We start from the raw sequence: 25163 nt of genomic DNA on the forward strand, positions 1-25163 counted from the left end.
GCTCATTGTAGTCTTGGATAATTTGGTTTCACCTGCTAACCCTAGCAATAGCTTTTTAAGGCTGTGTCTGTCTAATCTGGGACCACTGTCTCTGAGGACTTTCAGCAAGGACAACTTTTATTCTGCCTTGGAGGCTGAGCCCTGTAACATGGTATATCGGGGTGGATAGGAGGTAATTTTGTGTATGGTTCATTGCTGCCCTTTTGATGAAAAGTACCTTGTTGTATTTGGATTCTAAGCTGAAAATAGATCCACAGAATATTGTCTGTATAACATTATGAAACCTTCCTCATTTCACTGATGTGTCCAATGCATGTGAGTTATACTTTCATTTATTAAGGCTTAAGATGTCAAAGTGATAAAGGGCACTTACAAATGTTAAGCATAACAATTTTGTAATCTATTTTTAAACTTTCTTTTTTACCAACTTTAAGATAAAATGTTCACCACTCATCTAGGAAGAAGGAAGTTTGGGACATTGCCTGACTCACATGGCCAAGGACATGGGTCAGGGCTGAGGTTTGGTCCTGGGGTTTGGAGCTGGGATAAATATCCCATCCAGGGACTGAAAGATGCAGAGGGGTAAGATGAGGCCAACATCCTGAGATACATGCAAAGGGAACTCTCCTGGGGCTCAGAGCCTGTGTTGTTAGGATGGGAAGAGGCCCAGCTGTGGGGGAAGAAGGACCAGGTGGTACATGAACTTAGATTTGTCTGGCCTCCCCCAGTCCCCAGCTCGTTGCCATGTCCTGTCTCTATCTTAGTTGCTAATGGCTCCCTGACTGATTCTTCCACTGTCTTGTCTGGCTTCTCTTGTTATACCTTCCAGTAGCTGATCCTGAACATACACGTTGTCCTTCAGCAATACCAAATGCCTGTGAGGTTTGTAGCCTTGCTCCCACTCTCTCTTATCAAGCCTGCACCTTCACTTTGGCATTGATGACTTTATCCCCTATCACAAGACTGATGGAGGGCCTGTAGGGGCTCAGAAAAATGGACGAAGGAAGATGGGAGAAGCATTTTACAATTTACTAAGATTTAAGTATCACACCTCATCTCCCCAATCAACTCCCCAAACAGACAAACAGAAGAGCACTGGAAGTGAAGATACCAGGAAAATAATGACAAGTAAGCAACGTACAAAAGTGAGGAAAGAGGCCAGGAGTTGTGGCTCATGCTTGTAATCCCAAGACTTTGGGAGGCTGAGGCATGAGGATTGCTTCCGCACAGGAGTTTGAGAACAGCCTGGGCTGTCTCATAGTGAGACCCCATCTCTAAAAATTAAAAAAAAAAAAGTGAGGAAGGGAACTACCGATCCCAAGTGGCTACTCTGTGTCAGGCATTGTGCTAGATATTTCATATAGTAATATATGACCTTAGTTAATTTTCTCAATATTACCTTCTACTGCAAAATAGGTGTGATTATACCCATTGTTCAGATGAGGAAACAAGCTCATGTCAAGTCCCCAAGGTCAGACAGCTAAAAAGTTTTTCACAGAATCACATAAATAAGATTATATACATAAGAGTGCATGTTTCAAATAAATATTGCAGACATTGAATGTCTAAATTCTTCAGGGGAGAGAGAGATCCAGATTGACTTGTATCAGAAAAACACTTCATGAAAGATCTGAGGCTACAGCCCAGTGCAGTGGCTCACGCCTGTAATCCTGGCACTTCAGGAGGCCGAGGCAGGCAGATTCTAATGAGCAACAAGGCAAAACCCCAACTCTACAAAATACAAAAAAAATTAGTCGGCTGTGGTGGCACATGCCTGTAGTCCCAGCGACTCAGGAGGCTGAGGTGGGAGGATCACCTGAGTCCAGGGAGGTCGAGGTTCTTAAAAAAAAAAAAAAGACGACAAAGAAGAAGATCTGAGGCTCCAACAGCAAAGCCTTAAAAGTGAGTAGAACTTGAGACTTGAGTAGAAGAAGAGGTAGAAAGATGAGCCAGGCCCCAAGCGTAGAGACAGAGAATGGACGGGGTATGACCCAGAGGAATGTGTGTGCTAAAAGGTCAGAGGTGATCCTACTGCCTTCTGCTAACAGTTTTGGGTAAGAAATGTTAAAAAAAAAAAAAAAAAAAAAGTGTCATGCACCCAGTGAGGGGCGTCCCTGGCTGCCAGGCTTGAAAGGTTAAGAATTCTCTGCCTGTCCTTCCCGGTACTCCATAGCATCACTTGTTTGCCCCTTCCCTCCAGCCGTGGGGTACAGTGGGAAGCCAGCCAGCCCCAGCTTTGTCACTCACTAGATGTGTGAGATTTGGTAAGGTACCTTGCCTTCCTGAGTCTGTTTCTTCATTTGCAAAATGGGACATATTGATGATTGATCACATGAGAGAACAGGTGTTGAGCACCCAGCACTGTTGAATATGAGTTGCTCCTTTTGTAGTCCTTTAATCTTCCTGGGCCTGGTCCAAGTTCTGCAAAGTCTCTGCAGACAACTTATGGGGTGAGCCAGTTCTTGGAAGAAAGGGAAGATCACCTCCCACTTCCTGCACATTATATTCCTGCTTATGCATTCTGATGTCCTGCTTGCTTTTTTAGGCTCTAAGTGCTATCCTGCTGACTCACTTCCGACTTCTCGTTCATCATGCTCAGCTCCTGAAAATGGAACAAAATGGAAAAGGCCGGAAATTGTACTGTCTGATGATGTGTTTAAGGGGCCAGCCACTCCACGTGGATGGAATGCTGGGGACGTGAACTGAATGGTGCCCAAAATGATTTCTCCACTGGACACTTGGGACACTTTGCCTTGGATTGTAATACCTGTACTAATAATAACCATCCCACTTACTGCCAGCAAGCCCCAGGCTATGTGCTTTCCATGGATTGTCTCTTTGAATTATCACAACTGCAGATGTCAGGGAACCTCTCTGTTTCACAGACAAAAAAAAAAAAAATTCACACTAAGATAGGTTAAGGAACTTGCCCAAGGTCACACAGCTGGTAAGGGACAGATTAAGGATTCAAACCCATGATCTAGATTTGTGCTGTCTAACATAGTAGCTACTAGCCACATGTGGCTAATGAATTTTGTTTTCCTTTTTTTTTTTTTTTGAGATAGGGTCTCACTCTGCTGCTCAGGCTAAAGTGCAATGGCATGATCACGGCTCACTGCAGCCTTGACCTCCCTGGGTTCAGGTGATCCTCCCACTTCAGCCTCTTGAGTTGCAGGGACTATAGGCACATGCCAGCATGCCTGGTTAATTTTTTTTTTTTTTTTTTCAATAGAGTTGGGGTTTCACTATGTTGCCCAGGCTGGTCTTGAACTTCTGGGCTCAAGCGATCCTCCCACCTTGGCCTCCCAAATTGCTGGGATTACAGGTGTGAGCCATCACACCTGGCCTCTTTTAACTTTTTAGTGTGACTACTAGAACATAAAATTTCATATGTGGCTCTCATATTTCTCTAGGACAGCACTGATCTAAACCATAAACATTATTAAATGATCATCAGACCAATGATTTCCCAGTGTTTTTGATAAATTTTTGAGCACAACTCCTCAATTTGTATATTCTTATTTATTCATAAATGCTATACATTTGTACTACTCTGTAATATTGTGTACATTATAAAACATTGACAAAATGGATATTTTAAAAATATGAAATAAAAAAAATAGAAACAGAAGAAGTTGTACTAATTTCTTCCAGGAGCCTAGTGGGTCACTTTGTGCACCCCCCACCATGGTGTGCACACACCATTTTGGAAATTCTTGCACCCAGAGAGACTTAGAGCTCCTGGGGGCAGAGATTTTAACACAGATTATCCCTGACTTATGATGCTTTGATTTTTCTAGTTTACCATGATTTGAAAGTGATGCCCATTCAGTAGAAAGTGTACTTTGAGTCCCCTTTCAACCACTCTGCTTCTCTTTTTTTTTTCTTTTTTCTTTCTTTTTTTTTTTTTTTTTTTTTTTTTTTGAGATAGTCTCACTCTGTCGCCCAGACTGAAGTACAGTGATGTGCAGGCTCTGCCTCCTGAGTTCACGCCATTCTCCTGCCTCAGCCTCCCAGGCCGGCTAATTTTTTGTATTTTTAGTAGAGACGAGGTTTCACTGTGTTAGCCAGGATGGTCTTGATCTCCTGACCTTGTGATCTGCCTGCTTTGGCCTCGCAAAGTACTGGGATTACAGGCCTGAGCCACCGCGCCCGACCTCAACCATTCAGCTTTCATTTTCACTACAGTATTCAATAAATTATGAGATATTCAACATTTTATTATAAAATAGACTGTGCTAGATGATCTTGCAGAACTGTAGGCTAATGTCAGTGTTCTGCGCACGTTAAGGTAGGTTAGGCTATGATGTTCAGTAGGTTAGGGTATTAAATGCATTTTCAATGTACAATAGGCTTGCTGGGACACAAACACATCATGAGTCCAGGAGCATCTGTACATCTATCTCCTCTCACTCAGAGTTGAAGTTAGCACCGTGCCTAGATATAATCGGTGCTCAATACATGTTTGTGGAAGGAATAAATAACTCTTAATGTACAATTGTTTTCTCATGGGTCAGATTAATTTATTTATTTCACATGTATCAAGCACTTTCTATGTGTTATTATAGTAGTATACTAAGCGCTGAAAAAGAAAGTTTACAAAGACTAAGCTTCTTTACTCTAGGCCTGTGCTTCTTAAGCTCTAGTGTTTACAAGAATGACCTGGAGAGCTTGTTAAACAGATTCCTCCTCTCCTCCCCCAATTCTTTTCAGTAGGTCTGAGGTGAAACCAGATAATTTGCTGAACATCTAAGAAGCTTTTAGGGAACTACACTTTGGAGGAGAGTGCTGTGCACTGGAAAATTGGAACCATCTCAAATATTACGTGAGGGTGAGTGTTGAAGAGAATTTATATTGCATTTTCACTATTTGCCAAGCATGTTTAAACATATCACCTCATTTAACCCTTGTATCGACCTCATGAGTCATGTATTATTATTTCAGTTGAGACGACTGAGATTGAGAAAGGTTAGTTAAGTTGTCTAAGCTACAGAGTAAGTAAATGGCAGAGCTTGGGTTTGTACCCACTTCTGCACTCAGTAATTCAGGCAAATCTGTAGCAAGTGTCTTCTTTTTTTCCCAGGCACTGTCCTAAGGAACTGGGCATACAACACTGAGTGAGACAGACAAGCTCTCTGTCCCTGGTCAAACTCAACAAGCACTTAAAATATAGATATGAGGGAGGCAGTGTCATGGAGATATACAACAGAAACATATACTCTAGAACAGAGTTAGAACTTTCCAGGAAAAAAAGTAAAATTTACATGAAGACCTGAGGGATGAATTCGAGCAGTGAAGGATGGGCGGGAAGTGTTTTGGGCTGAAGATATGCATGAAGGCTTGAAAGCATTCAAGGAGCTGCAGGAAGTTCAGAATGTCTGAAGTGTAGAGAGTGGAGGGGAGAGATAAGACCCTTGAGGTAGGTAGGCAGAAACCAGATCATGCCAGGCTATTTAGGGTACAGCCAGCCTTTTTTTTTTTGACAGGATCTCACTGTCACCCAGGCTGGAGTGCACTGGTGGGATCTCAGCTCACTGCGGCCTCTACCTCCCTGGCTCAAGCTATCCTCCCACTTCAGCCTCTTCAGTAGCTGGGACTAGAGACATGTGTACCACTAATTTTTGTATTTTTTGTAGACACAGGGTTTTGCCACATTGCCCAGACTGATCTTGAACTCCTGAGCTCAAGGGATCCACCTACCTTGGCCTCACAAAGTGCTGGTATTACAGTTGTGAGCCACTGCCCCTGGTCTCAGATTTGTATTTTTTAAAATTTACTATGCCCCCAGAGGGGGATGGATCAAAGGAGAGCTAGCTTGTAGGCAGGGAAATGGTTAAAGATGTTAGTGGTGTAAATTTGGGTAAATGCTGTGTGATGGGAAGAAGCAGAAGTGAGAGGGATTTAAAATTGTTTAAGACTTGATGATTCAGCTTGGGCAACATGGCAAAACCCCATCTCTACAAAAAAATACAAAAATTAGCCAGGTGTGGTGGTGTGTGCCTGCAGCTACTTGGGAGGCTGAGGTGGGAGGATCACCTGAGCCCAACAGGTAGAGGCTGCAGTGGGCTGTGATCACGCCACTGCACTCCAGCCTGGGCAACAGAGACCATGTCCCCCCACCAAAAAAAAAAAAAAAAGAAAGAAAAAAAAAAGACTTGATGATTGATTGATTGGAAGGGACAACGTGGACAGGCAAAGGAGGAATTGAAGATGACCTCCAAGTTTCTGAGTAAACTATGCAGTTTCGGTAGGGATAAGGTTCTGTAAGCTTATTATTTCACATTTTAAAAGAAGGGTAAATTCAGATAAATCAAGTGATGTAAAGGAAAGATGCTATTTTAGTAAGATTTCAATGACAGAAACTTACTTGATAGAAAATATGGGAGAGGCTGGAGGCGGTGACTCACGCCTGTAATCCTAGCACTTTGGGAGGCCAAGGTGGGAGGTGGGAGGATCTCTTGAGCCTAGGAATTTGAGACCAACCTGGGCAACATATTGAGACTCTGTTTCTAAAAAATTAAAGAATCAGCCGGGCATGGTGGTGCACATCTGTAATCCCAGCTACTTGGGAAGCTGAGGCGGGAAGATTGCTTGAGCCAGGAGTTGGAGGCTGCAACGAGCTAGGACTGTGCCACTGCAGTCTAGCCTGGGTGACAGAACGTAACCCTGTTAAGAAAGAAAGATGGAAGAAAAGTATTATTTTTGTGATCAAGTTTACTTTTTTGTTTTAATTTGCACCAACAACTTTATCATCTGTTGACAGTGGAGTTCTGAATGCTGGAGATTCCTCCTCTTTTTGCCAAGATCGGGATTAACCATGGAGAGGACCGGCCGGGTTAGACTATGAACTGTCAGTCTACTGAATTTCTTTTGTGACTGTCTTCTTGTTGAGTGACCTTGGGCCTTGACTTTCTGAAGCTCAGCATTCCCTTTTTCTTCCCCTATTTTTGCCCCACACTTTACATCTTAAGTGGTATATTAGACGGCTCGGGGATCGGTGGACCAGTGGTGATTTGGGGTCCGCCTTCTTCGTCTAGGTCCCGCCCACTTTAAGACCCCACCCCTTTCCTAAGCCCCGCCCCTGGAAGAGGTTGTCTCGATATGACAGCAAATTCTCCACAATCCTGTCCTAGAGGAGCTATAAAGGGTGGGACTTACATCAATCTTTTTTTCCATTTGTCAGGTCAAGTGTCTATCTGGCCCAGGTGCCCGCCTACTTCATTTTCAACCCAAGGATTGGTTACTCTGTTCTTTGCCTCTGGCTCATGATTGGTTCTTTCATTCCGCCCCTCTCTTCCAGCTTTTGCAGGCGGGATTAGCACGCAGCTTCCTGCTCCTGCCAAAAAATAAATAAATAATAAAAGAAGAAAAAAGAGGAGAGAGGCGAAAGAAAAATGTCACAAAGATCTTTGCTTTTTCATTGGCTTTAAGCCGTGTCGGTCAAGCCAAACTCTGCCTTTGATTGGTCTATCTGCCCATCCCGGATCGGGGGCGGGATTTCCCCAGAAGACCCACACCTTGTTGCCACTGGCCGAACAGTGCGCCTGTCTGAAGCTCCTGGCCCAGGATTGGAGGCGGTAGCGGACAGGTGGGCGTGGATTGGCTAGGGCAGCCGGTCAGTGCAAGGCGGGGGCGGGGCCTCGGCGGCTGGTTGCGCGTGTCCGCCGCTGGCTCCGGTCTATCCGGCTTTGCTAGGGGAGGTGAGTCCGGCCGCGGCGGCACCGGCGGCTGAGGAGGCGGCGGCTGAGGAGAAAGCGGCCGCGGCGGCTGAGGAGAAAGCGGCCGCGGGGACGGAAGCCGGGTGGGGGGGAGGGGGGGAGACGGAGCAGCCTTGAGCCCTGAGGGGCCGTCGCGCGGGGGACCCACCCGCTCTCCCCCCCAACCCTCCTCAGCAGAAGCAGCCGGCGGCGGGGGCAGGAGTCAGCCCGCTTCCGACCGTACTCCGCCCGCCTCCCGGGGCTCCTATTCTTTGGCCCCGGGACCCTAACCTTCTCCCGGGGCGGTTCCCGCTGTCTGGGCGTCCGAGCGCTGCCCACATCTTTCATTCTTCCTTGCACCTCCTTCCCTTCACTTTTGCCCTAGCTCTCTTTCTCCTCTCTGTCCTGCTGTCGCCTCCTCTCCTCACTCCAGCCTCCTTCCCTGGCTCATTCTGCCCAGGAAAGTTTAGAACCCCCGCCCCCCCCTCCCCAATCAGGTCAACCTGACTAGGAGTAGGGGGAGATGTAGGAAGGCCTGAGAGTTCGAGGGGGGGGGGACGCTGGAAGCTGGTTTCCCAGAAAATTTCCCCCCATCTTCTCCATTTAGGGTAGTGGGAATTTTTTTTAATCCTGTTTTTGAGGAGGTGGTAGGTGTTTAGAAAAGGATGTGGGAATGGAAGGGGTAGATGATTCAACCCTCTTTCAAGATTCCAAGGGTGGTGTGTTACCTGATCCTTTTCGTGTGTGGAGTTCAGGGGGTCGGGAGGTTTGGCCTTTATTCCCACATTCAAAGTTGGAACCTCCCCCAAATTAAGAATGGAGTTTTAGTACCCACTTGTGGCAGGAATCCTGGGGGGAAGGGGTCCTTTTTTCCTTTTTCTTTTCTTTTTTCCTTTTTTTTTTTCCTTTTGGCAACCCACACCCTTCCACACACGCTCACCCCAAAATTAAACACCAAGATCCTCTAACTTGTTTGGATTGACTGATGAAGACATAAAGCCAGTTACGCTCTATGTTTTTTGAGGTGGAGTGAGTGGTTTTTCTTCATTTTTAAATGGCCAAATGACAGCTTGACCCAGTTTGCTTTCCAATCAAAGGGCATTTATTTTGAATGTCTCTTTGTGGCGCAAGAGCCAACGCAAAAATGATGGCGGCTTACAATGGCGGTACATCTGCAGCAGCAGCAGGTCACCACCACCACCATCACCACCACCTTCCACACCTCCCTCCTCCTCACCTGCACCACCACCACCACCCTCAACACCATCTTCATCCGGGGTCGGCTGCCGCTGTACACCCTGTACAGCAGCACACCTCTTCGGCAGCTGCGGCAGCCGCAGCAGCGGCTGCAGCTGCAGCCATGTTAAACCCTGGGCAACAACAGCCATATTTCCCATCACCGGCACCGGGGCAGGCTCCTGGACCAGCTGCAGCAGCCCCAGCTCAGGTACAGGCTGCCGCAGCTGCTACAGTTAAGGCGCACCATCATCAGCACTCGCATCATCCACAACAGCAGCTGGATATTGAGCCGGATAGACCTATTGGATATGGAGCCTTTGGTGTTGTCTGGTGAGTATCCAAAGAAAAACACAACCTCTCATGGTTTCTTCTGATGGTTGTGATTGGGTGAGTGCATCCCTCGTGGTTTTCTCCATGCTGACCAAGGTGGAGCAAGCTTCTCAACCCAACTGTAGGAAGCCACCTTCACTAATGTGGTAATGCATTGGCTGTCTAGGCCTAATGCATTGGCTGTCTAGGCTCCTGGCAAGTTTTGATGGAGCACCTTCTCATGAGCAACACACATAAGTTTGCTGTCTACCAAACTTTTCTGTTAGAACCTAAGCAAGCCACTGAACACAGCATCAGTAGATGAATGTATGGAATACTAACTCCTACAAAGACCTTGGTCATTTCGTGTGTTTGATTTAGTTTGGATCGGTTGCCCAGTGGCATTAAGTGTTAGCAACTGATCCAAACTGAATTCCTTTATAATACTCTTGTCATTACGATATACTTTGCATAACTACTTTCCTATCCTTCTGTCTTTTCACTCCTTATTTTGTGATCTTGATCTCGAGAAGAAAGATAGGATTCATAGTTGAACCAGTTAAGATCATTGCTTGAGTGGTTTATTTTAAACCATGGAGCTACAGTTGGGAAGTATGTAGCTGTAGCCTTTTGATAAGAATGCATTAAATATAGCATCACACATGAGTACCACAAATGAGGTTAGTAGACTAGCTATGCAGTGGCCCACATTCAGTGTAATGTTTTAGTGTCATTTAGTGCCTCTTAAGTTCCTATTATCTGTTGGTCAGTTGCTGTAGTAGGAAATAATACTTTTTAAACAAATGACACTACTTTTGCTAGTGCTAGGACATTTGTAAAAGCCTAAGGGCTTCTTAAATATAACATTTTGGTCTATTTGGTCTAACCTTAAAAAGATTAGTAGTTTATAATAAAATATGTTTATTCCTGTCAAAACTAGAATGAACTGGGTTTTCTCCCAAGGACTAATGATTACACTTTGGATAGATGAATTGATATTTTCAGTGCATTCAAAAACTGATTCTTGTTACTGTCTAGAAAAGCCCCCATTACCACAGGAAAATGAACTCTTTGGAACTGGCCCGGTAAATATCTCCTTTCGTTATTGTTTTTGAGGCTAAAATTGATGGGCGCATCGTTTATGCATTTTAACTGGCCATCTTATTTATATTTCAGATTTGACAATCTAGGCTACTAAGTGATCTCATCCATTTTTTAAAAAAGCTAGTAGAGTCCAGTATTTTCTCAGCTAATCCCCAAGGAAGTTTCTGCTGCAGCGCAGCCCTTTCTCCAAAGTGTGTGGGATTCAAGGTGGGAAAGAGTATAGCTGGTAATGGTGCCTCGGTCATTCTGCTCAGGGACCCGCCTGCTCCTGCCTTCCTCTGTCCCTTCCACAGACTATCTAAGAGATTTAACTGTGAACGTCCTATTCTTGCCTAACTCTTGAGGATTTCCAAGCTTTGGTTGGGGGATGGAGCAGACAGGAAAATGGTTGTTCCTTGGTTTAAATTTTGTCATTGATTTACTAATAACTTTTAGCACTTGTTTGGATCCTCTTAGATGTGGATGCTTGCTGGCTTTTTTAGTGCCTTACATACAATGCTAAAAACTAGGGATACTGAAAGGGAAGTGGGTTGCAGCATTCTTGAATATATTCAAAAGGCATTTTTCACTTACATTTCTATCAAAAAGTGATGTGACTTGTAGCAGTTTTAACTTAGGTGGCAAGGGAAGATTTTTAAATTTTATTTATTTTTTTAAGGAAGGGGGCAATAAAGAACTGGAGTGCTGAAACATCTCACACAGCAAACGTTCTGCTAGTGGGTACTCTGAATCTCTGATATATGAAAGCCCAAATATATTTGATTTGAATCCATTCTAGAGTTATTTGATTGACTGCTCTACCACCTATGGAGTTTGTCTCATGTACTTAAAGTACACCTCTGTGCACCATCTTATTTCAGGTTTGTCTTGTGTCACTGACTACAAGACAAACCTTGTAAGCTCCTTGAGGGTAAGGATTGTCTACTGTAGTAATCCTTTTCTCCTCAGCGCCTAGCACAGTGCTTTGGCATCTTTGCTGCTTGGTTAATTGATCTAGTCAGGTCTTTCTTTGTTTTGGCTTAAACAACAGAAAATTACTTCTCACAGTTCTGGAGGCTAGAAATCCAAGATCAAGGTACAGATTTGGTTTCTTTTGAGGCCTCTCTCCTTGGCTTGTAGATGGCCGCCCTCTTTCTGTGTCCTCACGTGATTCAGGTCTTTTTTTTAAACCAAGTTTTTCTAGTTAACTATATTGAGTGTTTTCATCAGCTGTAACAGGTGAAATACAATTTGGTGTGAAAAAATAAAGAGTTCCAGGTGTATGTTTTAGTATGCAAATACTTTTCTATTTTTATATTTACATGTCAATGACCTGCTGTCTGAATTGCTTATTATATTTGAAATTTAACTGTTGTATGACCTAAGTAAGACTGTTCAGAGATTTGAAAACCAAACTACAGGGATTTACACTAGTATTTTGAAACCCAAGGTAAAGATATTAGTGAGGTTTTTTTTACTTTTTAACTGAAACAGAATCTATCTTTTTAATTTAGGAAGTACCTTATGAATTGGAAACAGCTTTTTTCTAAAATGATTATAATGGAACATAAAAATATTCTCCCAATATTACATCATTTGATTCAAACCACCACATAACTAACTACCTGGGTATTATAAGATTCACTTAACTCAAACATATATTCATTTAATGCATTTTGCAAGTATTCTTCTGGAATAGCATATGACAAGAAACTGTATTTTGCCCCCATTTCCTTGGGGACATATACCCAGGGGTACTAACTGATGGCTAAAAAAGTGGCATGCAATTTTGAGAGAGATTGTTGTTTCTCCATGTAGACAAGGAGAGATATTTGTAGAAGTGATGCAGCATTTTACCAGATTTATCACTGAACAATTTAGTCTAGCTGACTTGATTTATCTTTCTGTTGAATTTAACTAGTGGAATAACTTATCAGTATTGGATAGTTGTGTAAAAGTAGTGAATTACTCATTAGCTTGCTGGTAAAGATGGTGCTGTGACAGTTCAATTAAGGTTTCATTAGCAACTGTCTGCTGTATTTTATCTCAAAGTAAGAGTTCCAGTTTACCTGGTAATGTGATTGTGGGATAGCGTGAGATAACATTTGTTGCCACTGATAGAACGTTGTTTATGGGTTATCAAAGTATCATATATAATTTGACCTTCTTTGTGAGACATTACAGCCTCCAAACATCCACATGGACATTTTCATAATGTGAAAACAAAACACAAAGCAACCCACAAATAGTAACTTCAGTCATTTGGTGAGTAATATAAATCTACCTCTTTGTCTGCAGTTCACATTTGCCAGAGGAAAATGCTGTGGTTAAAGAGGTAACCACTTTGGGACAAAGAGTTTCAGGGGCTCATAATTTTGAGAGATAAAGGAAGTTGACCACATGAGAGTGGTTTGAGGATTGCTATGCCTAGACAGTTTTTGACATTGGCAACTTAACATATTAGAGATGGAATTAATGGCACATATTGCCACCTTGGTAAAAGTGAGTCTGGGAAAAGCTTTTTTTTTAAATAAAATTAGCATTTTGGTTTGTGATTTGCCTGATTAATTAAAAGATCAAAAAGCCTGGGATTCACTTGCTCTGTTGCCTTTGTGTACTCCAAGTAATGTCGGATGTCTTTGAATTTTATTATTCTAATAACTTCAGCAGGTTACTTTTATCTGTCTTTCAAAACTGTAGTAATAGTTACTTACTAGCTCTGTGATCTTGATAAATTATTTGACTTCTCTGTTCCTTATCTATAAAATGGGGATAATAATAGTATTTATCTCAGGATTGGTGTGAAGATTAAGTGAGGTAATTCTTGTAAACCAATGATTACACTGTCTAGCACGCAGTAAGCATCAATAAATGTTAGTTGTTTTTGTTGTAGTTATTGTTGGTAGAAAAATCAAGCTGTTGTGTTAATGTGCATGGAAGTGTCTTCAGAGATTGTCAGAATTATCAGGTGAAATCAGCATGTAGACTATTTTTGGAGGCATGACTCTAAATAACATAGCATGTCCCCTCAGTTGTACTGTATGCCAGGGAGATTTGAAAACGGTTGAATTTAAAGCCAAGGGGAAAATACTCTGTGCTGTCCTGTCAACTAATAAAAAACAAATAAAAATAATACACATTTGTATATAGTTTGTAGGTGTTTTAGTCAGATCATCTGCACTGTTTTAGAAAGTATTATGGCTTTATATACTGGGCGGGAATTATTTTTTTCATTTCAATGTAACAAGTGAAAGACATCCTTATTGTCGAAGTTCAGCTTTAGTAGAGATTCACTTTGCTTATGTTTGGATGAAAAAGTGTGAATTGCTGAAGATCCCAGTGAGGTGGGAGAAATATAGTGATTTAACAAAAAAATTATTCAGTGTAAGCCCTTGTGCATGGTAGAGATGGTCTATCTTGCTCATCTTGTGAACATGAGAAGCATCTTTTTTTCTTATGTTTTCTCTGGTCCTCTTACTCCATATAACAAACTGTAATTTGGAAAAATGGAGAATGCTTTTGGGATGTGTTTGGGGAAAATTCTGGAGTAAGTTATATCAGAAAGAGTAGTATACTAAAGGGCATTTTGTTATTAACTGTGTTTTACAGGTTAAGAATCTATAGCATTGAGAAGTTTCTCCACTATCAGCCAAGATTAACAGCCACAGCTGGATTCTTTGGGGGCTCTGCTTTGTGAAAAGAGCTTTGAAGAAGCAGAGCCTGCACCATAAAAAGGAAACGGTTGCTCTTCTAGACATAACAAAGCATCCGTGTGAAACTAGAAATGTGGAAATCTGTATTGTTAATTTTAACTACAAACGAACTTACTTTTAGAAATTACAGGTTCATGATCATAAAGTAGATAAAGCAAAGAGTAGAGAATAAAAGTAACAATCTAATGATACTGCACCCGCTTCTTAGTGGTTGAAACTCCATAGCCTGTAACATTGCAAGTCATTTTGTACTTAGACTCCTGAAAAGATTATCCAAATTATGTTCAAAAAACAAAACCACAGCACAAAAAATAAACTTGTTTTATTCTTGGGGAGAAATTTCATGTTATACTGTGAAATATTAATTTAGAAAAAAAGAGAATTTTTTTTTTAAAAGGCATTTCAGAAACCTTGCCCTTTCAAACAAGCTGAAACAATATCCCTCAACATTAAATGCCATCTTTTTAGCTGTCAGTACCACTGGGCATGTGTCCTGAAAGAGAAATGGGGGCAGATGTAGTTCCCTTTCATATGCTATACCAGAGCAAAAACTTTGTAAAATGCATAAGTGCGTTAACTGAATATGTGTTTGAATTTAAATTCTGGGTTTTTACCTTCAAAGCACAGGCAGTTGTAGATACAAAAAGTCCTGTAATGGAGTACTGGAATGTTTCATTGTCTTCACAACTAGGAGTGTCAGAGTTTTCTCTGCCTTCTATATTGTAAAACTGAGTGGCTATTCTTGTGGTTTTTATTAGATTTATTGATGTCCAAGCAATTCAAGAATTAACTGTTCATATACTGTATGTTTCCTTAATATGCTTATTTGGTTTCTTTGGAGATTGTCAAGGCCAAAGAAACTTTTCATTTGTCGTCCAGCCAATAAATGGACAGAAGCTGTTAGAAGCTCTTTAATTATGCATCTGTTTGGGTTTTAGTTCTGAGTCCCTTTGTCTCTATGCTACTCCAGTGAATTATTTGTTGATTGGGTCATCTAATACAGGTCAACAATAACTAAAATAGCTTGTCAGTGTGATCCTGATGTTGCTTAGGGGTAACAGAGTCCCTGAGGCAACAGTTGTAACACTGTCAGTGAGCACATAACAAGTTATGATAGACATAGTCAGTAGTTGTAAGGTACCTAGTGCGGAAACAGAAAAAGCTGGTACTCTGACATTATGGAAAGATGACTTCTAAGTGAACACTACTGAGATTGAACTTTAACACTTAGTTGTAATGGTGTGAGTAGAGGGAGTATATACGGGGGTGTCTGCCACTGATAATGATTGGTGCTCTTTACCTAAACCCAGTTTTGAAATAATTTGGCTAATTGGGTCGTATCTACTATGAGGCAGTGAAAGTTTTTTACACCTTTGGAACTCACTAGTCTATATATTTTTATTGTCACTTTGCTGTGGACCAGCACTTTCGCAGGCACCAAATGGGGATATTTAGTCTCATAAATAATTTTGTGAACCTCTATTAAGCTGCTGCTGCTGTTGTCTGTATTGTGCTTAGTACTGAGGTATAGGGATGTTTAAGTCACCATATTGTTTTGGAGGAGTTGACAGTCAAGTAAACAATACGAACAATGACACATGCCTACTCTCAGGGTGTCCTCAGCCTTGGTGGAGAGGTGAAACTAAATTTGAAACCATTAAATAAAAACTTTATATTATTTTCAGGCTGGGCACAGTGGCTCACACCTGTAATCCCAGCACTTTGGGAGGCGGAGGAGCGGATCACCTGAGGTCAGGAGTTCAAGACCATCCTGACCAGCATGGTGAAATCCCATCTCTACTAAAAATGCAAAATTAGCCAGGCGTGGTGGCACATGCCTATAATCCCAGCTACTCGGGAGGCTGAGGCAGGAGAATCGCTTGAACCCGGGAGGCGGAGGTTGCAGTGAGCCAAAATCTGGCTGTTACACTCCAGCCTGGGCAACGAAACTCCGTCTCAAAAAATGTGTATATTATTTTCACTTGTTCTTAAAATATTCAATTATTGTGTGTTACTATTTGCCGGGCACTGTGCTGGAGATAAGGATTAAAGGTGATTATGACCTACTGGGGGAAATAGATTTGTAAATGGATTATTATCCATTTATAGTGCCATAAATGCAGCAATAGAGATAGTCCCTGGACATTAAGGGAATGTAGAGGAGGGATGTCTGTGGAAGGTCAGGATGCTTCCTAAAATAGGTAATTCTTCAATGAGTTTTAAGAATGAGAGTCAACCAATGGGGAAGGGCAGTGTAGGTGGAAGGGCCTTATATGTAGGAGACTACAGGGCTGGAGATGCTGAATGTGCAGTGCAGTGGGTGGTAGGAGGTGTAAGCTAGAGCTCAATCATGGAGAGGTTGGAATGTCATGGTTGAGTTGAGGCACTAAAAACAGCTTTTTATTAATAAAGCATATGTGTACATATAGCACATGAACAGTTAAATGGCGTATCTGTGGTATTAAGATTTTATGAGGGGAATGATTAGGAGAAAAGCCTAAAAAGGCTCCTTAGGCGGTCAATGATGAGAAAAGGTTAAAACTCTGCAAATGGCAACTACTGAAAGTTTTTAAGTAAGAGAGACTTGGTCAGATTTAATTTTTTTTTTTTTTTTTTTTTTTGGCTACGTAAAATAGAAGAGTAGAGAGAACTGAGATCTGTCTGAGTCTTAGGGAGTGTTCTGTGTTGTAGGTGGAAGAAGCTACTGGAAGCCAAGGGCAGTCAGGAAAATGTGTTCACAGTGCTTGATAATCTAAGTATGGCAGAAGATTGTTAGGAAAATGGGAGTGATCTTTGGTGCTAATAAAAAGTCAAAGAAGGCCAGCCATGGTGGTTCACACCTGTAAACCCAGCACTTTGGGCAGCTGAGGTGGGCATATCACTTCAGCCCAAGAGTTTGAGACCAGCCTGGACAATATAGTGAAATCCCATCTCTACTAAAAATACAGAAAAAAAAAAAAATTAGCCTGGTGCGGTGGCATGCACCTGTAGTCCCAGCTACTCAAGAGGCTGAGGTTGCAGTGAGCTGGTATTGCACCACTGCACTCCAGCCCGGGTGACAGAGTCAGAACCTGTCTCAAAAAAAAAAAAAAAAAAAAAAAAAGTCAGAAAATTAAGATGGAGAAAAGGCCATTGTATTTAGTGAGTACATCATTGACAGCATTTGAGAGAATGATTGTGTTTGATTGTTTTTCCCTATACTGTGTATGTTTGATTCTAAAGAATTCTTAAGTATTCAGTATTACTTTTTACAATTTTTTAAACTTATTAATACAATTCTTCCAAATCTTAAGTTTTTTTTTTTTTTTAGTTCAGTAAACCAGAGAACTTAATGTTCAAGGTGCCATTTCCTTGGGAAGGATTTTTTTTTTTTTTTTTTTGAGACAGAGTCTCCCTCTGTCACCAAGCTGGAGTGCAGTGGCGTGATCTTGGCTCATGCAACCTCCACCACCCAGGTTCAAGGGATTCTCCTGCCTCAGCCTCCTGAATAGCTGGGATTACAGGTGCACGCCACCACGCCCAGCTAATTTTTGTATTTTTAGTGGAGACGGGGTTTCACCATGTTGGCCAGGATGATCTCGATCTCTTGACCTCGTGATCGGCCCACCTCGGCCTCCCAAAGTGCTGGGATTACAGGCATGAGCCACTGCACCTGGCCTTTTTTTTTTTTTTTTTTAACAATAGGGTAATAGATTACTAAACTAAACTTGTTAGGAGACAAGGTTCTGGTCTTAGCCTTGCTGCCAACAACACTGTGACCTTGGTAAAGTTATCTAAACTTTCTTAGCCTTGGTTTTCTCATTTATAAAATCCTGTGTTTCCTAAGATTCTATTATAAAATGGTATTAATATTTGCACGGCATAGTGGCATTGGAGTTTGCTGGTGACCACAAGACAACTTTCTCTCTTCAGGACTACAGTGTTGAATAGCTTCTAAAATTGTTTAAAGGAGGAATGAGATAAATGTCACCCTGTTCCAGCGTGGTGACTTTTATAGTTTTCTAATTTGGGATCAGATTTTAAATGTTCATTTTTTTCAAGAGACTTGTTTTCTTCTATTACTGAGTTATTGGTAAGGATTATACGTGTAGTTCAGCTGTGGAGAAGAGCAGGCCTATTTGCAAATGAGCAATCAATTTCTTCCTACATGTCCATTTGATACTACTATTTTCTTGATAATATTTACCTTTTTAGTGTTTTAGACTTTAAAAACTTGCTTAGTTTCTCATAAATCTTATAATAGTTTTCTTATAATATTTTGAGTGATTTTTAAATTTTTAAATAAAATTTAATGTTCAGTATTTTGTCATCTTTTGTGTGTGAGTAATCAGGTAAGTTGATTTGGGGGCCAGTGCTTACGTTAATTTGCAAGTTTCTTTAAAACAAATATCTTTCCAGGAGTCTCCTTTAAATTCTGAATTTGGGTAAGAGACTTACTAGTTTGCATGTGGGCCTCCCAGAAAATGAGCTTTGACACAGCTTTAAGGCTGTAGTAATTTAGGGCTTACAGTGCCCAAAGAGGGCACTTCCTAAAGCTCTTGTCCAAGACACCCTCAGCAAACCAGCAGTGCTATCCAGTAAATACATAGTGAAAGTATGCAATCTTAAATTTTCTAGTGGCCACAGTAAAAAATGTAAAAACAAACAGGTGACATTAATTTTGGTAATGTATTTTAACTCTATATCCAAAATATTGTCATTTCAACATGTATTCCCTATAAAAATTATTAATGATCTATATTACTTTTTTTTCCATACTAAGTCTGCAAAATCACTGTGTATCTTTATGCTTAGAATATGTCTCAGTTTAGTCTAGCCACATTTTAAGTGCTCTGTAGCCACGTGTGGCTATTGACCAGCACCAGCATATTGATCTCTGGCTTTTTTTTTTTTTTTTTTTTGAGACAGTCTTGCTCTGTCACCACACCTGGCTATTTTTTTTGTTTTTTTTTTTTGTAGAGATGGGGTCTCACTTTGTTGCCCAGGCTAGTCTCAAACTCCTGGGCTCAAGCAGTCTGCCCACCTTTACCTCCCAGAGTGCTGGGATTACAGGCGTGAGCCACTGCACCTGGCCTCTCTTTGGCTTTTGTTGGATTACATACTCATTTCTGAACCAATCACTGTCAATGAAGATAAGGTTACTTTTGGAGCAATCAGATCCACTTCTGGACCTGGAGATGGAGTCAGTTTTAAATGGGAGGGATGAATACCAGCAGTGAATGCCAGGAATGCAGTCATTAATAACCAAGATATTGCATTTGTCTGACTTATGTCAGACTCAGAAGAACTTGACTGGGTACATTTATGGAACAAACTGGAATAATGATCTCTATAGAGAAATCCTGTCTGCCCTGAGTTATTTGGAGGCATTTTTCCTTTTCTTTTCTGAAGCTTTGTTTGCCTAAAGTAGCAGAAGGTAAAATTGGTACCTGATCCTTCATGTTTGCTTTCCTTACCAATTAGAGCAGATATCTCCTATTGATTTCTCTTTTTATCCTCTCTGTGTTGTGGTTTTGTTATCCGGATAAGGTTCTCAGTCTTGCTTTCAATGTAAGTAGTATAGAGCTCAGTAGTGTCAGGCAGCAGACTTCTTACAGGGGAGTGGACAACACAGAAACTTTTTGTTTATCCATTCTTTGACCTAAAATTCTTGCTCTGAGCTACAGAGAAAAGGTGAAAAGAGACATTTGAACAAATAGATAAAATTAGTTATTTGACCCAGATTGCAGCTTTTCTTCCCGTCTGCATGGATAAAAATCATCCTCCAATTTACATAAGCAGGTGATTTTTCTTACATGCTAATTTTCTTAATGTACCATGGCAGGGAGTTGCAGATTTGCAAATTGTGTAAGTTAATTGAAATAAGCCAGGTGACTTTATTTCACTGTATTATCTTACCAGTACAAAAGTAACCAAAGGGTGCAATTATCAGGTGATTGTCTCATTGCACATCTAAATTAACAAGCAGCGTGGTGCAGAGGTTTTTCCCCACCTTCTCCACTTCCCTCTCTTTTCTAATTTTTTAAAATAGGAAACTATTGATTTCTGTATTTACTTCACTAGAGCTGGAAATTTAGTAGTACAGTTGTGGAGGAAATTTGGACTTTATTAAAAGTAATCCAGAAGCTATAAAAAATTGGCAAGTAATGTGGGTATTGTGCAGAAGAAGGGGCTTGGTTTGGGTTTGAATTGCCTCAGAGAATTATGTGAGCATCTTCAACCATGTTTAATTGATTGGCTTCCTCTGTTCATTTTCCCAGGTTCTGCATGTTATAGTAATTGGGGTTATTCTGAAGTTAACTGGGTGTATACCATAGCCAGTGTTCAAAGTAAATATTGACAGGCATTCTTTTAAAAACACAAGCTAATTGATTATAACAGTGTTTAAAACATTTTAATAAGATATAAATTTTAGAAAGGCACAACAGTTGGTTGTAGGGATTCTTTGCAGAAGATTTATGAGGACAAATAATGTCAACCAACAAAGCACCTTTCTTTATTAAGACTTTCCAATATTAAACTTAATAATTAATGTTATTTAATTTCTCAGATGTTATAATATTATTCACTTAGTGATATGTACAGGGAATAAATCATACTCCTTATGCTTTGAAATAATGACTTAGAAAAGAATCATAATTTTAAGCTAGTAAAAGTTGGGCCAGTCTTTTTTCAGTTTAAAGAAAAATAGAGGAACTTTTAGAACAAAAGTAGTTAAAGAATGACCTGAGGAGAACAGTTAACATTTAAAGGGATAGTATGCCTGTAAGCCCAGCAGTTTGGGAGGCTGATACCAGAGGATTGCTTGAGCCCTGGGCTGTGTAGCAAGAGCTCATCTCTACAGAAAATAAAAAAATAAAAACTAGCTGGATGTGGTGGCACACACCTTTAGTCCCAGCTACTTAAAAGGATAACTCTCTTTAAATCCTAGCTCCGCCCCTCATTATCTGTGGGTAAATTATTTTATCTCTATGTACCTCATGGTCTTCATGTATACAGCGGAGATAGTGTTCCAGTAATTGTAGGGTTGTTGTGGGGATTTTTTTTTTTTTTTTTTTCAGACGGTGTCTTGCTCTGTCACCAGGCTGGAGTGCTGTGGCATGATCTTGGCTCACTGCAGCCTCTGCCTCCCGGGTTCAAGCAATTCTCCTGCCTCATCCTCCCGAGTAGCTGGGACTGCAGGCACACGCCTCTATGCCCAGCTAATTCTTGTATTTTTAGGAGAGACGGGTTTCATCATGTTGGCCAGGATGGTCTCAATCTCTTGACTTCGTGATTCGCCCACCTCAGGCCCCCAAAGTGTTGGGATTATAGGCGTGAGCCATCGTGCCAGGTTGGATTTTTAAAAATTTTTTTTTATTTTTAGTATAGTGGTGCCTTGAACTCCTGGGCTCAAGTGATCCTCCCACCTCAGCCTCCTGAGTAAGCTGGGACCGTAGGTGTAACCCACTACACCCAGCTGATTTTTTTATTTTTTAAGAGGTGGTGGTCCTGGGAGTCTTGCCATGTTGTCCAGGCTGGTCTCAAACTCCTGTCCTCGAGCAGTTCTCCCACCTCAGCCTCCCAAGTAGCTGGGATTACAGACATGAGCCAGTGTGTCTGGCTGTTGTGGGGATTAAATGAATTATTATATATTTAAAGTCTTAGAGCTATGTTTGGCATTATGTAAATGGTAGCTATCATAATTATTATTACTGGTTTCAGTATAAGTGAAAAAAAAAGTACCTCCTGAAAACTTACTAATTTAGGGAAAATAAACAGCTTTTGTGTGATGGTTGACAGGTATCAGGTATGTGACTTCACTAGAGATTTTTTTTCTGATTAACTCCAACTGTTTTTGAAAAATTCATTCAAATTCTAGAATGCTTTCCAAATGTAAAATTTTCTTTAGCACATAAAAGGAAGGTTTTTTTCTTTGTTTTTCACCCTCCTCCCTATTATCAGAGTAATAGTATGTTTATTGTAGGACCCTTAAAAAACAGAAGAGCTGAAAGGAAAACCAGTCGTTTGTAACCTACAACTCAGAGATAACCACTGATAGCATTTTGGTGTATTGTTTACAAGACTTTTACCTGGAATGTGTGGGTGTGTTTGTAGATTTAGAGTTGGGATCATGATCACACTGTATTTACAATTTTGTATCCTGTTTGTTTCACTAACATTGCAGAATGAGATTTTGGTCTTTTGAGGGCTTTTTCATTCTCGCAAGCCTAGAGCTCTGCCTCAAAGAAACTGGAGAGTTGTAAGATACTTTAGAATGCATCTAGTCTAGCTGCCTCATTTTATAAATGGGAAAATTGAGACGCAGAGAAGCTAAGAGATTTGTTCAACGCTGCAAAGCTGGTTGGGGGCTGAGCCAGAGATTTTGCTGTTTTGCTACTTTACCAGTAATATCTGTCCAACTAAATGCCTATTGAAAATGGAGGAAGTGTTCTTATAAAAACAAAACAAATAAAAAATGAAAACTATATATAAATGAAACCAGGAACATGCATCTGAGAAAAACCATGGAATATTTAGATTAATCTGTTGGTTATTTTGTGTGGGCCAGTGATTGATTAAATGTTTTCTGATTAAATGTCACAGACTACAAGATTTTTGGTGAAGAACAACTCAGTCTTTTCATGTAATATGTAACTAAGATGTATATCTATTTTGAGCATATCATTCTCCCACATATATTTTGAAAAGTTTTAAAACCTCAGGAAATTTGAGAGAATTATATGATATATCCGGAAACCACTCTTCTAGATTAACATTTTGTGACTTTTGCATTACCTACTTTTTTTTTTCTTTTTTTTCGAGACGAAGTTTTGCTCTTGTTGCCCAGGCTGGAGTCCAATGGCGCGATCTCGGCTCCCTGCAACCTCTGCCTCCCAGGTTCAAGCGATTCTCCTGCCTCAGCCTCCCGAGTAGCTGGGATTACAGGCGCGCTCCACCACACCTGACTAGTTTTTGTATTTTTAGTAGAGACGGTGTTTTGCCGTGTTGGCCAGCCTGGTCTCGAACTCCTGACGTCAGGTGATCCGCCCACCTTGGCCTCCCAAAGTGTTGGGATTACAGGCGTGAGCCACCACACCCGGCTGCGTTACCTACTTTCAGGCTATTTCTACAGAACTTGCGGAGATTGGGTTATGATTAATTTAAGACTTATACAGTGTTAAGAAATTTGTGGTCACTGCATCAACTCACTGTTCCATGTAATGAGTTTTGTAAGCTCTCCAACTAGAGAAGGAAGTTGAAGTTTTAAAGCTTGTGACTATTTTGGAATGCTGTTTATTCTCTTAATAATTAAAACAAAATTCAGTGTGAATCAAATGTGTAAATGAAACATGTGCCAGTCAAAACTAAGCTTCAGGCAGTATAGAAATATTCCATTCTACAAACTTTTTTTGTGTGTGTGGTTTTTATCTCAGGTTGAGACTTAAGGTAACATTTTCAAAATAGTCTAAGATCTGGTTTCACAATTCTATGACAGAGGGTATGATTTTATTGTTGAAGTTAAATTTTAAGTTGTAGGTTTCTTTTAAAGTAAATTACCCTAATGCAGTCATATGAGCTGATGATGCTGTGATTTGTGTCACCCAATTCACTGCTCTGTATTTTCAGTACGAAATAATTCCTTTGTTAAACTCATTTTCAGTAAATGAGCCATTGTTTCCCCAAGGGTAATGATTATTTCCCCTATATATAGTACAAAGCCTTAAGAAATAGATTTTTAAATCTGAAATATTAGTTAATGATTGGAAAAGGCTGAAATCGTCACTGTATCAACTGTATGTGTGAAAAGGGCAACTGCTGTGTTTGCTGCCTAGGCTATAATATAAGATACTATGTTTACAAGAAATCAAACGACAGCAAGCCTTTAAAAGTGAGGTCTTTCGGCTTAGACGCAAAAAGGGTGGTTCTGTTGAGTCAGCCCAGCTATTTCATTGCATAGTTTCGTAATGTAAACACCTAGAATGAGGTAGCTGGAGTGTAAATCTAAATGGCTCATGACAGGTAAGGAAGTACATAGGCAGCGGTTACTGGTGTTCTTGATGCAGTTGATATCAGTATCTGCAAATAAATCACTGACTTAAAGTACCTCAGCAGGAAAGACATTAAATAGGGACACTGTAATGTTTAACTGGTATAGGTGCTGAAGGTCTAATTATCAGAATGTATCAGCTTATCTCGGTAGGTGGGCAAACTTTAACTAGTTTTTGTACCCTGATTTTCTTTTCCTCTTAAAGTAGATACTCATTCTTGAAGACAATCTGTTTCTCTCAATGCTAATGAAAGTGCTTATAACCACTTGTGACACATTCTCAACCCACTGATCCACTAAAAATGATGAGAGATTCAAAGATTGGGGTCATGTCTTAGTTGCTTCTTCAGAGCCTAGCATGGTCCCATGGCTGGTGCTTGTTGGTTGTTGAATTGGAAGTTTCTAGGCTGGACATGGTGGCCCATGTGTGTATTCTCAGCTACTCAGCCTACTTAAGAGGCTAAGGCAGGAGGAGCTTTTGAGCCCAGGAGTTTGCGATTTTGGTATGCAATGATTGCTCCTGTGAATAGCCACTGCATCTAGCCTTGTTGACATAGCAAGACCCATCTCTATGTAAAAAAGGAAGAAAGTTTCCAATGCTGAGTTTGTATGTGATGCTGACTCTCAAAGAAGAGTACTGTCAGCAGCCAGGCGCCGTGGCTTACACCTGTAATCCCAGCGCTTTGGGAGGCCAAGGCAGGTGGATTGCTTGAGCTCACGAGGTCAAGACCAGCCTGGGCAACATGACAAAACCCCATTTCTACTGAAAACACAAAAATTAACTGGACTGGTGGTGTGTGCCTGTAGTCCCAGCTACTTGGGAGGCTGAGGTGGGAGCATGGCTTGAGGCCAAGGGGCAGAGTTTGTAGTGAGCTGAGATTGTGCCACTGCACTCTAGCTTGGACAACAGAGCCAGATCGTGTCTCAAAAAAAACAAAAAAGTACTATAGTTGGTTCTTGCCATTATGTATTAAAAGATCACCATTTCTTCACACACTGGCAGAATTTTTATGAGAGAACACTTATTATTTACTATTTATTATTATTATTAGACCCACCCCATGGTAGTAGTTTTGTTTTCTTATGTTTGGA

At 40.9% G+C, this 25163-nt stretch overlaps 2 protein-coding genes and 1 long non-coding RNA gene across 3 annotated transcripts in view; 2 read left to right on the forward strand and 1 right to left on the reverse strand.

Annotated features, from left to right (window-relative positions):
• The window catches only part of TMEM199 (transmembrane protein 199), a 345481-nt gene that overhangs the window by 5861 nt on the left and 314457 nt on the right, over positions 1-25163 (forward strand). The gene's annotated exons all lie outside the window — the stretch shown is intronic.
• Positions 2281-7686, reverse strand: LOC126938754 (uncharacterized). The gene is made up of 3 exons (XR_007720168.1): positions 7518-7686; positions 7159-7336; positions 2281-2602 (listed from the first exon to the last, which is right to left on the reverse strand). It is a non-coding gene; the product is annotated as an uncharacterized LOC126938754 (long non-coding RNA).
• NLK (nemo like kinase) overlaps positions 8168-25163 on the forward strand; it is a 153059-nt gene continuing 136063 nt past the window's right edge. Inside the window, exon 1 of the mRNA XM_050763206.1 lies at positions 8168-9266. Coding sequence (XP_050619163.1) covers positions 8809-9266 — 458 coding nt within the window. The 5' untranslated portion in view covers positions 8168-8808. The remainder of the gene's footprint in view (positions 9267-25163) is intronic.

This window comes from Macaca thibetana, chromosome 16 (assembly GCF_024542745.1).
Source record: "Macaca thibetana thibetana isolate TM-01 chromosome 16, ASM2454274v1, whole genome shotgun sequence".
Classification (NCBI taxonomy): domain Eukaryota; kingdom Metazoa; phylum Chordata; class Mammalia; order Primates; family Cercopithecidae; genus Macaca; species Macaca thibetana.